The sequence below is a fragment of the Periophthalmus magnuspinnatus genome, chromosome 4 (assembly GCF_009829125.3).
Source record: "Periophthalmus magnuspinnatus isolate fPerMag1 chromosome 4, fPerMag1.2.pri, whole genome shotgun sequence".
In the NCBI taxonomy this organism is placed as follows: Eukaryota; Metazoa; Chordata; class Actinopteri; order Gobiiformes; family Gobiidae; genus Periophthalmus; species Periophthalmus magnuspinnatus.
Window position 1 is genome coordinate 21,032,525 of NC_047129.1, and position 19,618 is coordinate 21,052,142.

General features: G+C 40.6%; 3 protein-coding genes across 4 annotated transcripts in view; 2 read left to right on the plus strand and 1 right to left on the minus strand.

Moving 5' to 3' along the window:
- The window catches only part of dohh (deoxyhypusine hydroxylase/monooxygenase), a 272,673-nt gene that overhangs the window by 97,319 nt on the left and 155,736 nt on the right, over nucleotides 1-19,618 (plus strand). The window lies entirely within an intron of this gene.
- akr1a1b (aldo-keto reductase family 1, member A1b (aldehyde reductase)) lies at nucleotides 316-8,494 on the plus strand. The gene is made up of 9 exons (XM_033991962.2): nucleotides 316-413; nucleotides 864-948; nucleotides 2,819-2,938; nucleotides 4,519-4,670; nucleotides 5,458-5,653; nucleotides 6,873-7,072; nucleotides 7,504-7,576; nucleotides 7,977-8,063; nucleotides 8,297-8,494. Exons 2-9 carry the CDS (start codon nucleotides 868-870, stop codon nucleotides 8,360-8,362), a joined length of 975 nt encoding a protein of 324 aa, XP_033847853.1. The 5' UTR covers nucleotides 316-413; nucleotides 864-867; the 3' UTR covers nucleotides 8,363-8,494.
- Nucleotides 9,709-18,823, minus strand: c4h19orf44 (chromosome 4 C19orf44 homolog). Of its 2 annotated transcripts, none has more exons than XM_055221035.1 (10): nucleotides 18,441-18,823; nucleotides 17,953-18,114; nucleotides 17,724-17,812; nucleotides 17,369-17,612; nucleotides 16,888-16,941; nucleotides 16,148-16,460; nucleotides 15,697-15,773; nucleotides 12,738-13,134; nucleotides 10,527-10,696; nucleotides 9,709-9,913 (listed from the first exon to the last, which is right to left on the minus strand). In XM_055221035.1, exons 1-10 carry the CDS (start codon nucleotides 18,537-18,539, stop codon nucleotides 9,854-9,856), a joined length of 1,665 nt encoding a protein of 554 aa, XP_055077010.1. In that variant the 5' UTR covers nucleotides 18,540-18,823; the 3' UTR covers nucleotides 9,709-9,853. The 2 variants fall into 2 exon arrangements, with proteins under 2 accessions (XP_055077010.1, XP_033821102.2); XM_033965211.2 differs by having other exon boundaries at nucleotides 17,953-18,129.

Genomic DNA, 19,618 nt, shown 5'->3' on the forward strand with positions numbered 1-19,618 from the left:
TCCCTGTTTGGGTTCTTCTTCTCGTAGTTTTATGGCGAATGGCAAACTTTAAAAGTGTATTACCGCCACCTGCTGGATCTAGTGTAATGCTAGTGTGTGTTGTGTAGATCATGTGTATGGGGACTCCACAAATCCTCCTGCATTTCCATTTCAAGTTCCTTCTTTCGCCTTCTTATATATATATATATATTTATTTATATATTTATTTATTATTATTATTGTATGTTATTTATATTAACCTGGCAGCAGATACCCGGGAGGTGGCGGTAGTGCACTTTTCATCCTCCGCTGTCAGCTGATCCCGGGGAGGAAGCTGTGCAGATGTTCGACAAGAGGAGCTCTGTGTGCAGACCGAGAAACTGGAGGACAGCACTGTCATAGCCAGAGCCGCAGAGGATAGAGGCAACGAGCGCGTAAGTATCTGTGGACAGGAGCTCAGTGCTGGGCGTTGTGTACAGGGACAGTAAATGAATGGGAAACGTATCCGCAAACTGTGATCACTGAAAACACAGATCTCTGATGTAAAAGTCATGCGTCACGTGCCTAATGGAGTGTCTGGGCTTTCTTCCAGATTATTATGATCCTACAGTGGGAGTAAATAAACTGTATCTAAGACCTCTATGTAAGACCTCTCTGATCAGAATTGTCACTACCTAAACCCTAACACCTGCAGCCAATCATTGATCAGTGCTATTGCAGCCTCTGCAGCTCAGTGAGTGAATTTTGGATGTTCTGAACTTTCACATGAGGCATGGCTTGAGAATGAGAAAAACCTTTGGGCCTGGTTTAGTTCTATGGTTTAGTCCCACTTATGACCTGGTGTGTGCACAGACATCTTAAGTGTCTACTGCCTTGTATTACAGGGACATGAATGCCTTTGCAGTACTTCGGACCGGGCGGAAGATGCCCCTCATTGGGTTGGGCACATGGAAGAGTGAGCCTGGGAAGGTAAGCCTTACCCTTGATATGCGAGGCTTCAGAATCAAAATCATAATCAGAATTATGTTTATTCGTCCTCAAGGGAAAATTATTTTCATTACAGACATACAGTTTACCAGCAGAACAACTGAATTATCAGTAAGGCAAAAAAAAATAAGTACAATAAATCTTTATCCACTCCTAGTGGCAATAAATTAAAAGTGCATTTGAACTTAAATTATAAAAATATAGTACCTTCATAACATCTCTATATACAGTATACAGTGAGGTATGAACAAAATATTGCAGAAAGATTGTACAGTGAAACCAGTGGCAGGCCATGCATTTCACCCTTGGGCCTTCAGTGACGTCCCACTTACACATTACAACATCACCTCAATATAGGCTCGTCAAGCAACACTTCATTTCAGGAGCATTTAAAACCAATAAGGAGCATTGCATTCACAATTAAGAGTAGGAAACTAAGTTCACAGATACTGTAAAAAAAAACAAAAACAAGTCTGTCCAATAAACTGTGCAATGTCGCCGTTTAATATCAGACACCAACCAGACAATAACAAAACAAACTATTCTTTGAAAAGGCTAAACAACAGCAAATGATCTCACAGCTGAGATTGAACAAACTTTAGTACAGTTTTAACTGTGACTTCAATGCGGCATGTTATTATTAACATTATAAACGTATTTTTTCATTGTGGAAATACATCTCCCTCCGTGCCTTTTGATGCAGGTCCACTCGAGTGTCTCCAAACGTTTTTAAACGCACTGTAGCTTCTAAGTGCCCAGCCTTACAACAACAGTACAATTTGCAGCGTTTTGCCGAAGCTGTGAACCATGGTTTCCGTTCATAGTTGTTCGTCTGGAAATGATGGACAAACCCTTTTCCTTGCTGGGACAGGTTAGCTAGTGCAGGGGTTGGCTGACCACTTCTCATAATGTCCAGCTTTTCGTGAAAGGCCCGTCTTGAAAGTGGTGTGAAATGTATATTGGCAACCAGATCAATCGCTTCTCCTCCTTCGGCCATTATGGGTTAAAAATACTGCAATAGCTGTTGGATCTCCGGGTTTAGTTCAACATTCTGCAAACTGCCGTCTTTCACACTGTAGCAGTGCGTAAGTCCAGTTTGCGTAGGACCTTCTAGCTAGCCCTGAATCCCTGAATCCTCTGATTGCCTATTGAAACTGACTTTGTCTGTGTCTACTTATAGTGGATGGGGCCTGCTCTGTTTACTCTGAAGACCACAGAACTTTGCCTGACAACACAAGCTAGCTGAAATATAATTGGATAAAAACTCTACCACAATAAACAACATTGGAAGTCACTCAACGAAGTGGATATGATATGACATAAACAGAACAGAGACTAGAGAATATTTGTGTTTACATATTTATGAAAATAAAATTAATTCACTTTTCTGAGCATGGTCAGGCCAGTAAAGAAGGCCCTGGCAGCCTGCCACTGTGTGAAACTTTACAGCACAGAGTTGAGCAGTTTGATGGCAACAGGCAGGAATGATTTCTTGTGTTTCAGTGGAGCAACATGGCAGTAAGAGTTTAAGGCTTAACAAGCTCTTGCAGTTGGCCGGCACATTGTGGAGTGGTTGGGAGAGTCCAGATTAATTCTGATTTTTGACAACATCCTACAGTCTGAGACTACAGTCCAGAGAGTCCAGTACGTAGACTGCTGCCTCAGCAGGCCACAGTGTACATGATGGCACTGGCCACCATAGACTCATAGAACATCCTGAGCATTGTCCTGCCAATATAAAAGGACCTCAGCTTCCTCAGAAAGTAGAGAAGATGTCTATATTCTGTATGTACGTTCCACTGTGCAGGAGGTTTCAGTGCTCTACAGTTTTACTGGGTCCCCTCTCCAACAGGTAAAACAAGCAGTGATGTGGGCCTTACAGAGTGGATACCGCCACATCGACTGCGCCTCTATCTACAGCAACGAGGTGGAGATCGGAGAAGCTTTACAGGAGATGGTCGGGATGGGAAAGGTGAATGTGTCTACTGTAAACCGCGATCTGCTCAATGTATCTGCCATTGTCAGACCAATTCCAACGGTTCATTCTTTCTTCTCTATTTGATATTCTAATTTTGCGTGTCTTTAAAATAGCTATTTTAAAGAGCTATTTTAAAGAGGCTATTAAAGGCTATTAAAATAGCTATTTTAAAGAGGGGATATTATGCATAATAGGCTTTTCTGAGCTTTCTACCCCTCCTGACTGTACTCTTTGGCGGGTGCTCAGGAGTATAGGGTCAGGGGCTGTCCAGTCCCTGTATGACCGGAGCAGGAGCTGTTTTCTAGGTGCAGTCGGGGGGGGGTTCAAGTATCTTGGGATTTTGTTTACGAGTGAGGGAAGGATGGAGCGTGGGATTGGCAGGTGGATCAGTGCAGCGTTCGCAGTGATGTGGTCGCTGTATCGGTCCGTTGTGGTAAAGAAGGAGCTGAGTCAAAAGGCAAAGCTCTCGATTTACCGGTCAATCTACGTTCCTACCCTCACCTATGGTCATGAGCTTTGGGTAATGACTGAAAAGGGAAGATCATGGATACAAGGTGCCAAAATGAGTTTCCTCCGCAGGGTAGCTGGGTGCTCCCTCAGACATAGGGCCTGGTCACACGGGAGGAGCTCGGAGTAAAGCCGCTGCTCCTCCTCGTCGAGAGGAGCTGGCTGAGGTGGCTTGGACATTCGTTCAGGATGCCTCCTTGACGCCTCCCTAGGGAGGCATTCTGGGCATGTTCTACCGGGAAGATACCCAGGGGAAGACCCAGGACACGCTGGAGGGAGTATGTCTCTCAGCTGGCCTGGGAACACCTTGGCTTGGGGTCTGACCGTAGAAGCTGGAGGACGTGTCTGGGAGTCTCTGCTTAGACTGCTGCCCCCACGACCCAGCTCCGGATATGTGGAAGAAAATGGATGGATCATTTTGTGTGTCTTTAAAATACCTATTTTATAGAGGGGATATTATGCAAAGTCGGCTTTTCTGAGCTTTCTACCATGATATAACATTGTCCCCTCATCAAAAACATGCCTGAAGTGGCTTTATATATCTATGCAAGATTTGTCCTGTGCTCCGCCCACAAGCTTACGTCACCCATACTCCCAGATAACAATATATAAGCATGATACAAAACAATACCTGATCCAATGTAAGTGACTTTTGACTCAAAGCATCAAAAATGGAAGTGAAAATTATAAAACAAGTTAATGCATTGTATTTTGGCGAATATAGCATTTTCAAAACAACAAAGACCTTTCATTATCACCCACCCATGTCAATAATGTTTCAGTGTATTATGCCTTCTGCTTTGCTCATATTTAATCAATTTATTATACACATTATTACAGTTATTTAGACTAATATGCCCTGTGCACTCACTGAAGGATGGTCGAAACATGGCCTTGCATATACCATACTGATGTGATACTGACTTGATACTGACTTGATACTGACATGGTCCTGCTGTGCTACTGACATTCTGATGAGGTATTGACATGATACTGACATGATACTGACATGATACTGATATGATACTGATGTGGTACTGGTACTGACATGATACACTGTGTTCCAGGCCCTGAGGCGAGAGGATGTTTTCATCACTTCTAAACTGTGGAACACCAAGCACCACCCTGATGACGTGGAGCCCTCACTGCTCCGGAGCCTGCAAGACCTGCGCCTGGACTACCTGGACTTGTACCTCATCCATTGGCCCTATGCCTTCCAGTGAGCACACACTATACTAATCACTTTTCAATAACAAATTTCAACTCAAGGAGACGTTCTATACAATTTTGACTTTTATGAGCCTTTATCAATGTTGCAATGGTTTTCTCTTTGAGTTATCCACGTAGAATTGAGTTATTGTCAGAGGCCGTGGAGTAGCCAAAAATTTGACTCATGTAAGCGTAACGTTACTTGAAAATTATGTTACTTAAGTAGAAGTACAAAGTAGTGGCCTAAGAAATTATTCATGCAAAAGTTAGAAGTATTCGGGAAAAGTAGTACTCAAGAGTAACTTAAAGAGTAACTGCCAGGATGTAACTTCTGAGTTATACTTTAAAGTGAATGTAATTAGAAGGAAAAAAACAATACACAAAATTAAAAACTGCAAAAACACAAAACTTAAACTAACTAAATCATATCTGAAGGAGTGGCGCAAGAAACACAAACGTTCAAATGATTTCATATTGTCAACATAAAGCTTTTGTCATAGTGTGAAGAGCAACCAAAATTTTTATTCAAGCAAGAGTACTGTTACTCCTCTAAAGAGTTTCTGAAGTATGTAATTGAGTACTACCCACCTCTGGTTATCGTAATTTTCTTGTACAAGAGGCGTCAGGGCTCAGAAATATAATGTAGCACCTGTACCTAAAAAACAGAAAAATGTGCAACATTTTCTTGTTTAATGCCTGGCAGTAGTTTGAAAATGTGTAGCAAGATGGTTGATGATGTAGAATATTTGATGTCTAAATGATACATCTCTGACATAAGTGAATCTGTGTGTTTGGAGGCGAGGTGATGTGGCGTTTCCCCGAGCAGAGAGCGGCGCACTGCTGTATGATGACATTGACTATAAGGAGACATGGGCAGCCATGGAGAAGCTTGTGGAAAAGGGCCTGGTGCGAGCCATTGGCCTGTCCAACTTCAACAGCCGACAGATTGATGACATCATCGCTGTGTCTACTATTCAACCTGCTGTGTTGCAGGTAAGACACTGCCCTCTTATGGTCCAACACACCATGACCAGCCAGCAGCAATTATACACAGAGGACTATGGCTCTTGTCACTGCAGGCATTATTTTGAAGTTTGAGGAGAGGAAACCACCCAGACTCAACATTCTTTCTCTTTGAGCTATCCAGCCCCAGAATGACCTGTAACTTCTTTGTCTGAGGGCCATGGCTCCATGATGAGGGATTTAAATAAGAAAAAGACAGGTCAATATGGGTATTTTATGGCTGACTTTATATACCTTTTTTTTAGAAACCTGTTTTTTTAGATTAAAGGCTTGGATCTAATGTTAAAGCTGTTGTCTTCAAACTTTTCACACTAAGTACCACTTTGTATTTTATATTGATATATTTGCACTTTTTAGCATATCAGCTGTCAGTCTTAAATCTCCAGCTGAAGCCGAGATTTTGTTTGGGAAAACCAGCAGCCTAAACAATATGCATAAAGCTTTATTTGAACACTTTACTACTAATGGACACTGCACAAAATGTGACTACACAGCTTTCTTCTCGTTTGTAGTGGTAGTTAGTTCTTTGTAAGCAAAAGAAAATTAAATTCTGTCAAATGGAGAGTTCTAAAGTGAAGTTCAGTTGACAGAATTGAACCTGGAAGACTGAGGGATTACACAGACACCTAGTTTGTAATCAATTCAAATTAGATCATTTGGGGAAAATAATCAAAATCGGCCTTGCATATCGTCCAAAAAATATCTGCAGAAATTATCAGCCATCAGTTTCTCTGGTTTCTAAACAATCGCTATTGGCATCGGCCATGCAAAAAGCCATTTTAGTCGATCTCTATGGAGTACCACCAGATCTAAAATCAGTCTTAAACAACTATTCCAGGTCTAAGAAGGAACTACAATGTTGCTAAAGTAGTTCAAACCAAGTACTAACCCAAAGGCAGACAAAACTTTGGATGAAAATTTCTCTAAATGAATGTAGCTTTTTAGCCAAAACAAATAGACTAAAATAAAAACTTTTTTTTAAATTTGGTTGTGTTTATTCAAGTATGATCTTAACTATAAATTTCCATTATTTTATGCTGGAATTATGCTGGTGACTTGCTACCTTCAGAATGTTATATATTTTACCCTTTAAGCAAACATTTGTGCTATAGAGGAGCCATATTACCTCTACAATAGTTTTGGAAACATCGGTGTGAGGGGACTTGCCTGTTGTGCCTTGCTTCTGCAGGTGGAGGCTCACCCATATCTGTCCCAGGAGCTGCTGTTGTCTCACTGTCAGGAGCGAGGTCTGGTTCTGACAGCTTACAGCCCCCTGGGGTCCGCTGACCGCGCTTGGAAGCACCCAGACGAACCTGTCCTGCTGGAGGAGCCCGTCATCAATGCTCTGGTCACAAAGTACCACAAGTCCCCCGCTCAGATCCTCCTCAGGTCAGGCCTAAGCATCCCACTGGTCTATGTGCTGCTGATTTCAAATGGTTATTAGAGCTACATTAGTAGTAGTAGCAAAGTATCAAAAGTCAGATACTAAACTAGATACTCATTGGAATAGGTATTGATACCAAAAAACTCAAATTCACAGGACAGAAATGAACCTTTCCTGAATAACATCAATAGAATATTGGAAGTTAAGCACCACCAGGACCACTACATTCTGACAACTGAGGGATCACACAGATATAAGGCCACGTAATATAAAAGAAAGTACTAATGTTGTATTTAATTTATTGTTGAAAATCTCATTCAGACTGATTTTTATTTAATATCAAATCTATTCCTTAGTATTGAAATTGAGTTTGATATTTTAATATCATGACAACATTAGCTGCATATGTCTGAGGCTCTGTTGCTGTGTCTTCAAGGTGGCAGACACAGAGGGGTGTGGTCGCAATCCCAAAGAGCGTCACGGAGTCTCGCATTAAAGAGAATATACAGGTACAACACCTTTGTTTGTGACACTGATGACATCTTTGAAGTATCCAATTTTTTTTCTTAAATATTTGTAAATTATGTTTTCCCCCTAGAGAGTTTATTGTAAAAGCAGAACTTTGTGACAAAAATCATGAAACACTTGATCTATTACAAACTTGCCATGTGAGTCACTATATGACACTTTGAGATGAGAGCTGATTGGCTGTGAGGGTGATGTCAACCCTGCTTCACTTTTACACCTGAATAAAAAAACTGCTTTAATTTTGTGCTTGGGGCCAAAAACTACATGCTGGAAGAGCTAGGAACACATTTTGCTAGCCTTAAATACCTACTTGCTGTTTTCACCATTTGAAAATCAGGTACCCTAGTACTCTACACTGCTCTATCGATGTTGTGTGTGCAGGTATTTGACTTCAGCCTTCAGCCTGAGGAGATGGACCGCATCAGTGCTCTTAACCGCAACTGGCGCTACATTGTCCCCATGGTGGAAGTAAGTGTGTGTTCCCCTTATGGTTCTCCTCTCCTGTGCTCTTTCTCTCTCTTATGGTTCTCCTCTCCTGTGTTCTGTTGTCTTTATGGTGCTCCTCCTCTCTTGTGTTCTGTTCTCCTTATGGTTCTCCTCTCCTGTGCTTTCGCTTTTGTGCTTGAGTCCTGTGTTCTTTTGGCTCTGTGGTTGGTCGATCTACTCGTGTGTGTGCAACTGATGTGTTCTTGTGTTTGCAGGTGGATGGGAAGCGTGTTCCCCGTGATGCAGGACATCCGCACTACCCCTTCAATGACCCATACTGACCTAGACTGCTGCCTCAGCCTGTGCCTTCCTCTCACAGACTGTTTCAAGAGTCATATATGTTGTACTGTCACTGTGATGAGAGAAAGACTGTCAGAGGTTCTTTTTTTAATAAACATTTGTTACTTTCTTTTAGTCATGTTTGTGTGTCATGGAGGGTTGTTAAAAGTATTGAAAATCAGATACTAATCGATACCATAAAACTACGATGCAAAATTATAACATTAGTATCAAAACTAGATGCTCATTTGATCAAGTATCGATACTAAAGTCACATTCACAGGACAGAAATGAACCTTTCCCAATTAGATTTATAGTGATCTTGAGCTGTAGCAGAACAAGTATAAGACCACATAGTAGGCCTGTCACAGTAATTACTATATCGACTTATTGTTCTATATATGAAAGCTGGAAAAATATTTCTTTGGGGTCAATATTTATTGTTTGTAGATTCTTTGCACTAGTAAGGAAGTTTTGGTTATTTTTTGGCTATGTGGTAAGATTTTATTAACAACTTCCATGATTCATTACAGTTGCAAAATAAGTACTCAAGTGTTTCATTCTGCTATTTATTTATTACAGCTCATGTTTTTAACGATATTTTAGATCTAGAATAGTTTTTCATCATCATCAATCATGACAGGCCTAACACTAGTGATTAAAATATGACTATGGACCACTATGGAACCTACATGGACCACTGAGGGATTACACACATATCAGGACACCTGGTAATATAAAAGAAAGTACTATAATGTTCAAAATCATGTTCTATTGTCTAAAGACAAAATTGAGTTTGAAATTTTAGTATTGTGACAACACTAGTGTCATATCATCATTTCTTATGCTACAGCTGTCATTTGCTAAAGAATGAAAGATTTTAAAGATGCACTATGTCATTCCTTTGTCTGAAATGCTCCCCACTATGGCATTAACTCAAGTTTCATGCATGTTTTCAAATACAAGTGTTCCATTGTTTAAAAAAAAAAAAGTATATACCTTGAAAAACATGCATTCATACTGTGAGTGGGCTTCCCTCTCCAAACTTTTGACTGGTAGTGTATCTTACAGGAAAAGTAATAATGTCATCAGACCAATACTGGCATTGAAGACGATCAGTCTCAATGACTCACCACGAGAAAAGTGACATTGTGCACCTTTCAGCCTAACACAAACCACTGTCTGGATGTTAAATGTCCTGTAGTGTAAAAGCTTTATGTAGTCTAATCTAATACTTTAATTTATAATTTATTACCTTGAAAAACACCCACTCCTTTTACCCAATATTTAAGATTTAATCACCATGGCGATGTTGCAGGGTAAAGTAAAAAAAATACTCAAGACGTGATTGTCAAAAAATGTGTATGTTTTATTCAAAAATAATGATTTTCTGGCATCAAAAAGCTAACCAGGCCATCCATATAAATATAATTAGGCCCATAATCTGAGAAAAAAATAACCATTTCAAATCTATATATCATGGAGTATCGTGGTCACCTCCTCGCTGTCTGCTGGTCTGAGTGTGGTCTGGAGGCTCGGAGTGTGGAGATGTACTGGAAAAAGACAAATATACAATACCTAAATACATAACAGCAACTGAGTTGTTTTTATCTCTCACATTTATTCATTGACAAGGTGGTAACAAGTAATTTGTTAAAGTTGGACTAAACACCTAAACTCCTCCTACGACCGTATTTCAGAGCTGCTAAACTGGAGAGAACCTGGACGACTAAAAAAAGAGAGTGAGGGGGGAGGAGGGGTGGGGTTTGGGAGTATAAGGAACAGTGTGATTGGTCTAACAGGTATCCACATTACTTTGCCCCTGTGGTGTAATCAGACACGCCTAGTTGTAATCAGGGCATTCCTGTGTGATGTGATATGCGATGTCACTGAAATCACACACAGTTTTTGACTGTTTTTGACACAAAGCTGCAGTTTGCCAACGTTGCCAAAAAAGAATAGGAACAGTACACAATGCTATTAAAACATTACGTACACAGTTAAGTAGCCAAAAAGGTTGATTTAGTATTTAGTTCCACTTTAAAGTAGGTCAAAATGTATAAGAAAGCCACTGAAAACCTCCCCGAGACGGGTACTCCTCGGTTTCTGGGCAGCAAAGCAGACTATTGCTGAACCCCTGGACTGAAGGTGTGAGAGCTGATGTACCTTGAGTGTGTCCTGCAGAGTGGTGTATCTGTAGTTGGGAGGTCCAAGACCCTGCAGGACTCGAGCTTGGTGCTCCTGAGAGCTGCTGATGAAGTGTGAGGTCAGGGTCAGCTGCTGCCTCAGGCTTTGCATCAAGAGCTCCAGGGACGGACATGAGCTACAGCCAGTTGCTTCAAGGAACAAAGTCAGGAAGAAAGGACACCTCAGCACATTTATATTTTAGTTCATTTGCTGTATTCAGAGTCTAGAATATGATGATGTCTGTGTTTGCCGTTATAGAGGAGGCTATGGTGGCCCCTCATAGTCTAAAACAAGCTAAGCAAAAAAATTATAAAAAATTATACTTTTTACTTTGTATTATCAAAAATACATAGGAGTAACTTTAAATAGAAGGTATTGTGCGAAATTGAGTTTTTGAAGCTTTCTACCATGTTGTTTTGTTTAATTTACCTTTAGATGCAATACATGACACATTTATCCCCCAAAAATATATTCAATAAAATTGTTAATATAAGGATTGCTTGTGCCACAATAATCTCATTATAAATCTGTGGGAAACACTGACATCACACACAGATGGGGGCAGGAGCCAGGTTTAAACACTACATTTTATATTACAGATTAGATCTATGATCTCAGCATGTGACACCACTAAATTGCACATTGACAGTACTAATGTGACCTGCCCCTCATCTTCATTAAACAAATCAAAGAATACAGGCATATAAAATGTTGTGATGTCATCTGAAATCCAACTGTGGATTTCAATAGTCCTGCCCACTGCCCAAGTCCGCTCTGGTTCCAGAAGTACTTTTTCCATTCATTTTTCACATAGGCCTTTCTGAAAAATTCAAATATTAAGAGTTTAAAGCTACCATCCACAAGGTTCTTTGATTTTACAAGCAGATGTGAAGCCTCTTTCCCGCCCCCTCACCTTCCCACTCCCCTCACCTGGCCCCTCCCCCTTCCCATTACCTTGCCTTTGTTTAGACTCACATATGCTCTCTGGACTTCTTCTGCCAGGCCAAAGCTGGCAAACTATCAGACTGCAGTAATGCAGATAGCATTAGAGGTGCCTTGAGAAGACAACAGGGGCCAGTCGGCAAGTCTAATTACAGATGGTAGCTTTAAAGACACAAAGGTGGCTAATACCTTGTCTAATAGTAAAAGCCAAAAGTAAAATCTGTCAACTGGACAAAAACGTTGTAGGAATGAAGACGTTTTGCTGCTCGTCCAAGTCGCTTCTTCAGTTCTAATCAGATTACTGGTGGACACTGCCTTCTGAAGAGAGGAGCTGACTACAGTGAAACTGGGAGCAGTTATTGTTTACAGTTTCTGTAAGTAGGCTAGGTCTATTGAGCTATACTGTGTGCACTGTGCCTGAGTCATAATTAGTATATTCATTCACCATTAATGGGTGCCTTCACACCTATTGGCATCCTGGCTAACTCTAGTGTTCTCTTTGTTTCATTTGTTTTGCTTTGCATCTGAGGATGGAATTATAAATATAGGACAGATAATGTCTAAGGCCCCCCATTCCTGTTCAAGGAATTGGGGCCAAGGATTGTCTTTCTGAACAAAAATTGCTTCTTTATCTCCTGTCTCAAACCATTTCTTCTCTCTGTACCTCACTATCTTCAAAGGAGTGGTTAGTGGCTTTGAGATGGAGATGTACAGCAGGCCTGGGGTCCAGAGGAACTCTCGTGACAGTGTTGGTACATTCTCTTATGGAGTGGTTGTGTAGTTTCTTGGATGTAATGCTCACTGAGTCTTCAGTACACTGAAAGGAGTAGACCACAATGCTTTGTTTATGGCTCGGGGTTTTGCCCTTTGGGTGAACCAGTTTCTGTCTTAAATTGTTCGTAGGTTTGAAATAGACTGGAATTTCATACTGTCTGAAAATTCTCTGAAACTTTTAAACACACCAGCAGTGTAAGGAATAGTCACACTTTTCCTTCAAGGTTCGCATTCCCTGTTGTCCTGTAGTTAGCTCCTCTCTTCAGATAGATATAAGGCAGCGTCCACCAGCAATCGGACCAGAACTGAAGAATTTGGACTTGGATGAGCAGCGAAACGTCTTCAAATTTTTTGTCCAGTTGACATATTTTACATTTGGCTTTTATTATGGATCAGACCTGAGGGATTACACAGATACCTTGTCTAATGCTGATGGATATAGTGATTTTTTCAACTGTGCAAAGTTAGACTGACCAGGCACATGAGAGGCTTGTCCCACTGTGTCTCTGAAGGCGTTTGCTGACGTCATGTCGGGCTGTGGTAGAGAGAAGTAGCTGTGGGGTAGAGGGGCGTGACCATGGAGTAAAGGAGCATGACTGTGAGGTGGAGGTTCAGAAGTGCAGGGCTCAGATGGGGTGGCTCTGCTGAACGTATCGGAGTAACTGGACTTTGAGTAGGGAGATTGGGGCCGGCCACCTCCTTGGAAGTGCTCAGAGAGGCTCTCTGTCTGAAAAACACTCTCAAACTCACTAGTGTAGTCCTCCTCCAGCACCTCCTCCACTTCTTCCACCTGATCTACCACCTCCACCTTGTCTGGCACATCCACCTCATCTGGCACCTCCTCTTGGGGCTCCTCCTGCAGCTCTGGCTCCTTAAAACATAGCACAAGTCCATTTTGCAATATTTGCCATGGAGAAAAAATCCATTACATTTTCTTTTAAACTGATGCTTCGTAATATACAGTACAAAAATCTGATCCTAAACAATACGAACAACTAGTATCAAAATTAGATACTCATTTGAGCAGGTATTGATACTATAAAAGTCACGTTCAGAACAAGTATAAGACCACATAGACTAGTGTAAGCCCATGGACCACTATGGAACCTTCCTGGATGACTGACGCATTACACGGATATAAGACACATTAATAGAAAAAAAAGTATGATTTAATGTTGGGAATCACATTCCATTGCCAATGAAGTGTTTTTTTGAAAATATCATTGTGGTATCTGAATCGGTATTGAGTATCGAGTCTAACCATTGGTATCAAAATCAAGTTTGAAATTTTAGTATCGTGACAACACTAATGTACAGTACAAAGAAAAGTCTGAAACTACAGCAGACGACCTGATCAGAGGACTCCCGTGCAGAAGTGTCATCAACTATCTAACACCTAGAAATTAGCCATCAAAAACATGCCGTTTTCATCGTCTTATAAAACCCCACATGGGGGCATGATCCCCCAGAGAGTTGCAGCAGGATCTGTGCAAGTAACATTTCAACAACACATAGTGGTCCATGGGCATACACTAGTCTATGTGGTCTTATACTTGCTCTGATACAGCTCAAGATCATTCTAAAGCTGTTCAGGAAAGGTTCATTTCTGGCCTGTCAATCTGGCTTGTTTAGTGTCTTGTTCAAATGAGTATCTAGTTTCGGTATTAGTTTCAGTATGGATTAGTATCTGATTTTCCATATTTCTGACAACGCTAATCAGGTACTGTTTTCAAATGTAAGTAGAAAATGTCTTAGTCAGGGCTGAAATAATCACTGACATCATTTACAATTCAAATCAGAATTTTACATACACAAAAGACCAGCCTTTTTTTCCTCACTGACTGACATGAATTCAGACTAAACTTTTACTGTTTTAGGCCAATTAGGTTTACCAAAATTATTTTTATTTGCTAAATGCCAGAATAATGACTGAAGGATTTTTTATACAATTTTTCATGACTTTCTTCAAAGTCAGAAGTGTACATACAATAAGATTACTATGCATGTAAACAGTTTTGGAAAACCAAGATGATGATGTCAAGTCTTTGGAAGCTTCTGGTTTATTGAAAACCTTTGAAAAGGGGGAAGCCTGCAAGCCTGAGAACACCATCCCAAGTGGGTTGACAGCGTCAGGTTGTGGGGTTGTTCTTGTGCTCTTCACAAAATAGATGGCATCATGAGGAAAGAATATTATGTGGAAATTCTACAAAGTGGCTTAAGAATAAGTGAATGTTTTGGAGTGGCCATCACAAAGCCCTGATCTCAATCCTATTGAAAAGTTATGGGCAGAAGTGAAAAGGCATGTGGCCACCATCCGAGCAAGGTGGCCACATGCCTACTATTGTGAAAAGCTTGTGGAACCTTTGACCCTACAGTCCTACAGTTTAACAGCAATGGTACCAAATACTAATGAAATGTACCGGTATGTAAACTTCTGACTTAGAAGAAAGTAATGAAAAATTGTCTAAAAAAATCCTCCTCTCATTATTCTGGCAAATAGAACTAATTTTGGTAATCCTAACTGACCTAAAACAGGAAAGGTTTAGTCTGATTTCATGTGAGACAATGAGGTTAAAACATGTGTCTTTTTATATCCTCCTGAGACCTGGTGTCCTCATCTGTGGACAACACATTTTGGGTTTTTTAGGCCACAGTGCAAATTTTTTTAGATGAACAGCAACAAGAACATGATCAAGGGAATATTTTTTTATTTATTTGTATTTTATTTTTGGTATTTTTTTATTTAATTTTTAATGTATTTATTTTTTATTTTTTTATTTTTATTTTTTTATTGTATTTTAATGTATTTATTTTTTATTTTTTATTTTAATTTTATTTTTTATTGTATTTTAATTTATTTTTTTATTTTAAATTTAATTTGTATTTTTATTTAAAGGCACATGTCTTCCTGCTCCTGTCAGCAGCACAAATGAGACACATTGTTCCAAGAGGCACATTTGTTTCTAATTTTGTTTTTTACACAAAATGTCTGTGTTTAAACTCTTAATAGTTTTTGCAAATAAAGTCCTGCAGGAGCTCGGGTCTCAGGAGGTTATAGTGTATGTAAACTTCTGGTTTCAACTATATAAGAAATATCTGTTGGAATAGGCCATGGGATCCAGTTTTAAGTGTTAAATTTAAAGGGCATATATTATGCAAATTTCTGATCTATGTTATAATGTTGTTTCCTGATCAAAAACATATCTGGAGTCTTGTTTTGTTTCATTCCCACACAAACCCTGATATTTAGGACACATTAATAATAAAAGTTTACTCAGACATGTGTGAATAAAAAAAAAAAAAACTCTAGCTGTGTTTTCGATGAGGTAACAACATTATAACATGGCTTAAAGCTCACAAGAGTCAGTTTTGTGTAATATACTGTAGGACCATTAAAGACAGTTGTAGAAGCTCGAGTGTTGCCAGCCCAGACCTGTGCACTTGGATGTTCCTCCAGCAGCAGAGCAGAAGGAGCCAACTCGTCCAAGTCTATCAGTTTCGGTCTAAAGTCTGTGGTGGACACGAAAAATGAGAGGAGATGAGGTAAGCCAAGTGACCTTACAAGATGCCCAATATTCTTCTGTTCTAATTTAAAGGGCCCACATTACTTTATTTTCAGAGCTATGTTATAATGTTGTTTCCTCATTAAAAACATATCTGGAGTTGTGCTTGTGTATTTAGTTCTTCTCTCAAACAGAAAGCACTCTGCTCCATCTTATAATGTCATGTGATAATACAGTAAGTGCTCCACTATGTTTTTATATTCCATACACCTTCACTTTTTGAAGAGGTAACAACATTCCAACATGAAGCTCACAAGAGTCACTTTTGGATAATATAGGACCTTTAATGTGTTTGCTGTTCAAGTGCAGCTAAGGTCTTACGTTCAGAACTGTCTGAGCTGTCACTGTGAGCATCCTCTGAGGCCGCCTTCAAAGGAAACAGCTCCTCCAGAGAGCACACATTTCCACCAGCAGAGCTCGCAGAGCCCACAGAGGACAGACTGTGGGACGAGGGGGATAAACTGGGGGCAGAGGGGGGCATGCAGGGGGGAGAGGGGGACATGGAGGGGGTAGAGAGGCTGGACTGAGTCTGGACAGTCAAAGTGTTGCGTAGTGAAGTTGGAGGGGGGTAGAGCACTGTGCAGGGGGGAGGTGGAGGGGTCTCAGTGTGGAGCTGCCGTCTGCTGTTAGAGTCCTGCAAGAACATATTTTGGATTAGCAGGTGATTTCAGATTGACCAACACACTGATAGAGCATCTGATTTATAATTTCTAGTTAATGTAATTTAAAGGACAAAACATAAGAAATGAAAGCACAAAATGTGGTGTGGTGGTGGTCAAAAGGATAGACACAAAAATGAGACAAACTAAATCATATCTGAAGGATCAGTGCAAGAAACACAAATGTTCAAATCATTTCATATTGTCAACATAAAGCTTTTGTCACTTGTAGACTTACTCACAGTGGGAAGAGTAATCAAAACTTTCACTCAAGTAACAGTACTGTTAGTTCAATAAAAATATTACACTGGTAGAAGTAAAACTATGCTGCTGGAAAGGTACTCTGAAAAGTACATTTTATTTTAAAAGTTACTTAAGTAAATATAACTCAGTACTACCCACCTCTGAGCGTCTCCCATGAGCACCTGGAGGCCTGCTCTTCACAAAACGCCTGGGCTGTGTGGACAATATACAAATATAATAATATTGCTTCCTTTCTTACAAAGATGTAAAACATTCTATTTCCCATGCAGCAGTGGCCAAATATCACACTCCTGACCTAAACACTCCTGGCCAAATATCACACTCCTGAGGATGGCAACTATGTTCTGGTTATTTTGGTTAAGGCCACATTTCTCATTTGTAGCCTCCTTTTATACATGAATGTGTGACCCCCACTCTGGGAGGGTTATAAAACACTGGTGCATCTTGTAAGACTCTGCTTTAGACACCGCTTTAGACTCTACTCACTAGACTTCACTATAGACTCTGCTTTGAATTTTCCTGGACGCTGCCTTTAACCGGACTGTATTGCTGTAACTGGCAATAAAGATCTACAGAATGATTCCTGTGTCTTTTCATGCAACAAAACAGAAACCAACACCTGGTCCATGCTGGGCTGATCTATGCTGGGCTGATCCATGCTGGGCTGATCCATGCTGGGCTGATCCATGCTGGGCTGGTCTGTGCTAGGTAACACACCCTGCTCCTCTGTGAACTCCTGCACAGCCGTCTTCCCTGCTCTTGAAGAACCTGTGGTGTGCAGACTTTTTCCGAAGCGGTTTTCTATTTGGGCCAGTCTGTTGAGAACCGCAGCCTGGGATCCCCGCAGTGAAGAGGGGACTGCTCTGCTCCATCATCAGCGACAACAGAAACAACATTAGTCTTGAGGTTCTACTGCACAGGATTTAACACAAGGTCATCCACATTAAAAATAGTAAATAGTAAAAACTCTGTACCTTTCTTTGGGCTGGTCCTGGGCTGCAGTGGAAGGTCTTTTTAAGAACCTAATGGCACAAGAGTCCAGAGGGGTCAAAGGGCGAGCCACCTGCCATCATGCAACATTATTATTTTATTACTACCAAACCGTTTCAAAGATCATCATCATAGAAAATGTTAACAGCTTAATGCTGTGCTCATTGCTGGCATCACATTTCACATGTCCAGAGAACACAGCGCTGCACCTACCTCCGGACCCCCGTCGCCCGTTTGGTTTGGCACAGGAGTGGCTCCGGCCCGGTTAACCTGTTCAGGGCCAAGGCTGAGTGAGGACTCGTTGTCACTCAGATCTGAAAGGAGCTCGGAGGACATTTTGGCTGGAGGTGGGCGCACGGCACCTTGATGTGACACCTGAGCAGAGGAATGCTGATGGGACAATGCAGAGAAGGATGAAGGCTATAACAATATGTGTACAAGTACAATCTACGTATATGACTATAGTATTATATATATATATATATATATATATATATATATATATATATATATATATATATATATATATATATATATATATATATATATATATATATATATATATATATATATATATATATATATATATATATATATATATATATATATATATATATATATATATATATATAGTCACAAAATCCTTAAAAAAAAAAAAAAAAAAAAAAAAAAATCAGAAGGAAGTAAAGGCTCCTGAATACCCGTGGTGCGGCCGCCACTGGTGCCGCTCTGCCTCTGCGCGAGGAGAGCACCGCCTGGGCCCGCTCCAGAGCCGAGCTCCGGCCGCTCTGCTTCCACATCTTCTCCTTCCACTTTTATGGACCACTGTCCTGTGTCCACTGTTAACTAACAGGTAACACAGAAGCCTGTCCGCGCCACAGGGCCAAATCAGCGCGGTACATAATGAACTAAACTAATGTAGTAGGCTCCGGTGGCTCCGGTGGCTTCAGTGCGCATTACACTCCGCTCCGGTGGCTCCGGTGGCTCCGGTGGCTTCAGTGCGCATTACACTCCGCTCCGGTGGCTCCGGTGACTCCGGTGGCTCCGGTGGCTCCGGTGCTGACGGTTTGAGACGCTCCTTAGGTTTCCATGGATAAACTTCCTCTGCGCTATAAAGTTTGAGTGAAAGGTGATAGGTGTGGCGCCACCTGCTGTACTGGATGTGTAACTGGCGCTTGTTCCCAGATGGAGTGCAAGAATATGGATGTATTAAAATAAGGGCAAGAGCCAGTTTTCCTTATTGATTACCTCGTATTTCTGTAAGAAATTCCCTATTCAAAAGAAGAAATCGCAAATTTTGAACCAGATCAGAATTATTGATGACTAAAGTTATGGTTAACCCTAACAAAAAACGAGTAATAGGGCCTACTGTTACATTATTACATTGTCAGAGATACCCAACCAGCACCTCACGTTTATAGACCTGACACATTCTTTGCTCCGTGTATTTGTTTATTTGGATAATCTTCAGCTGTGCCCAATGAGCTAAACTTCCTGGGGTCAATTTACTCTTACTGCCTTCCATGACAGTATAAGTCCCCATTTCATAACTACATTGAATTATCCTTAAGACAATCTGGCTGCTGATCTCCACCCTACTCCCACCCACTTCACCGCCATGTGCCTCACCATTTTTCCTTATACTCATACTTTATATAACAACTTCATTACACTTTCTACCAGCTGTTACCTTTGTTCATTGTCCACTAAAAGTTATTGAAGGTGATAAAGCTCATTTCAAATTGTTTAGAGCAAACACTTCAGACATTTGATTTAATTTCTAGTTTAAAATGAACTAGCTTTGTGTTGCCTTTGTATTGTCTCTGCTCTATTCTGCTGATGTAGCAGTTTAAACCATGGGCCTACATATACAAGGGTG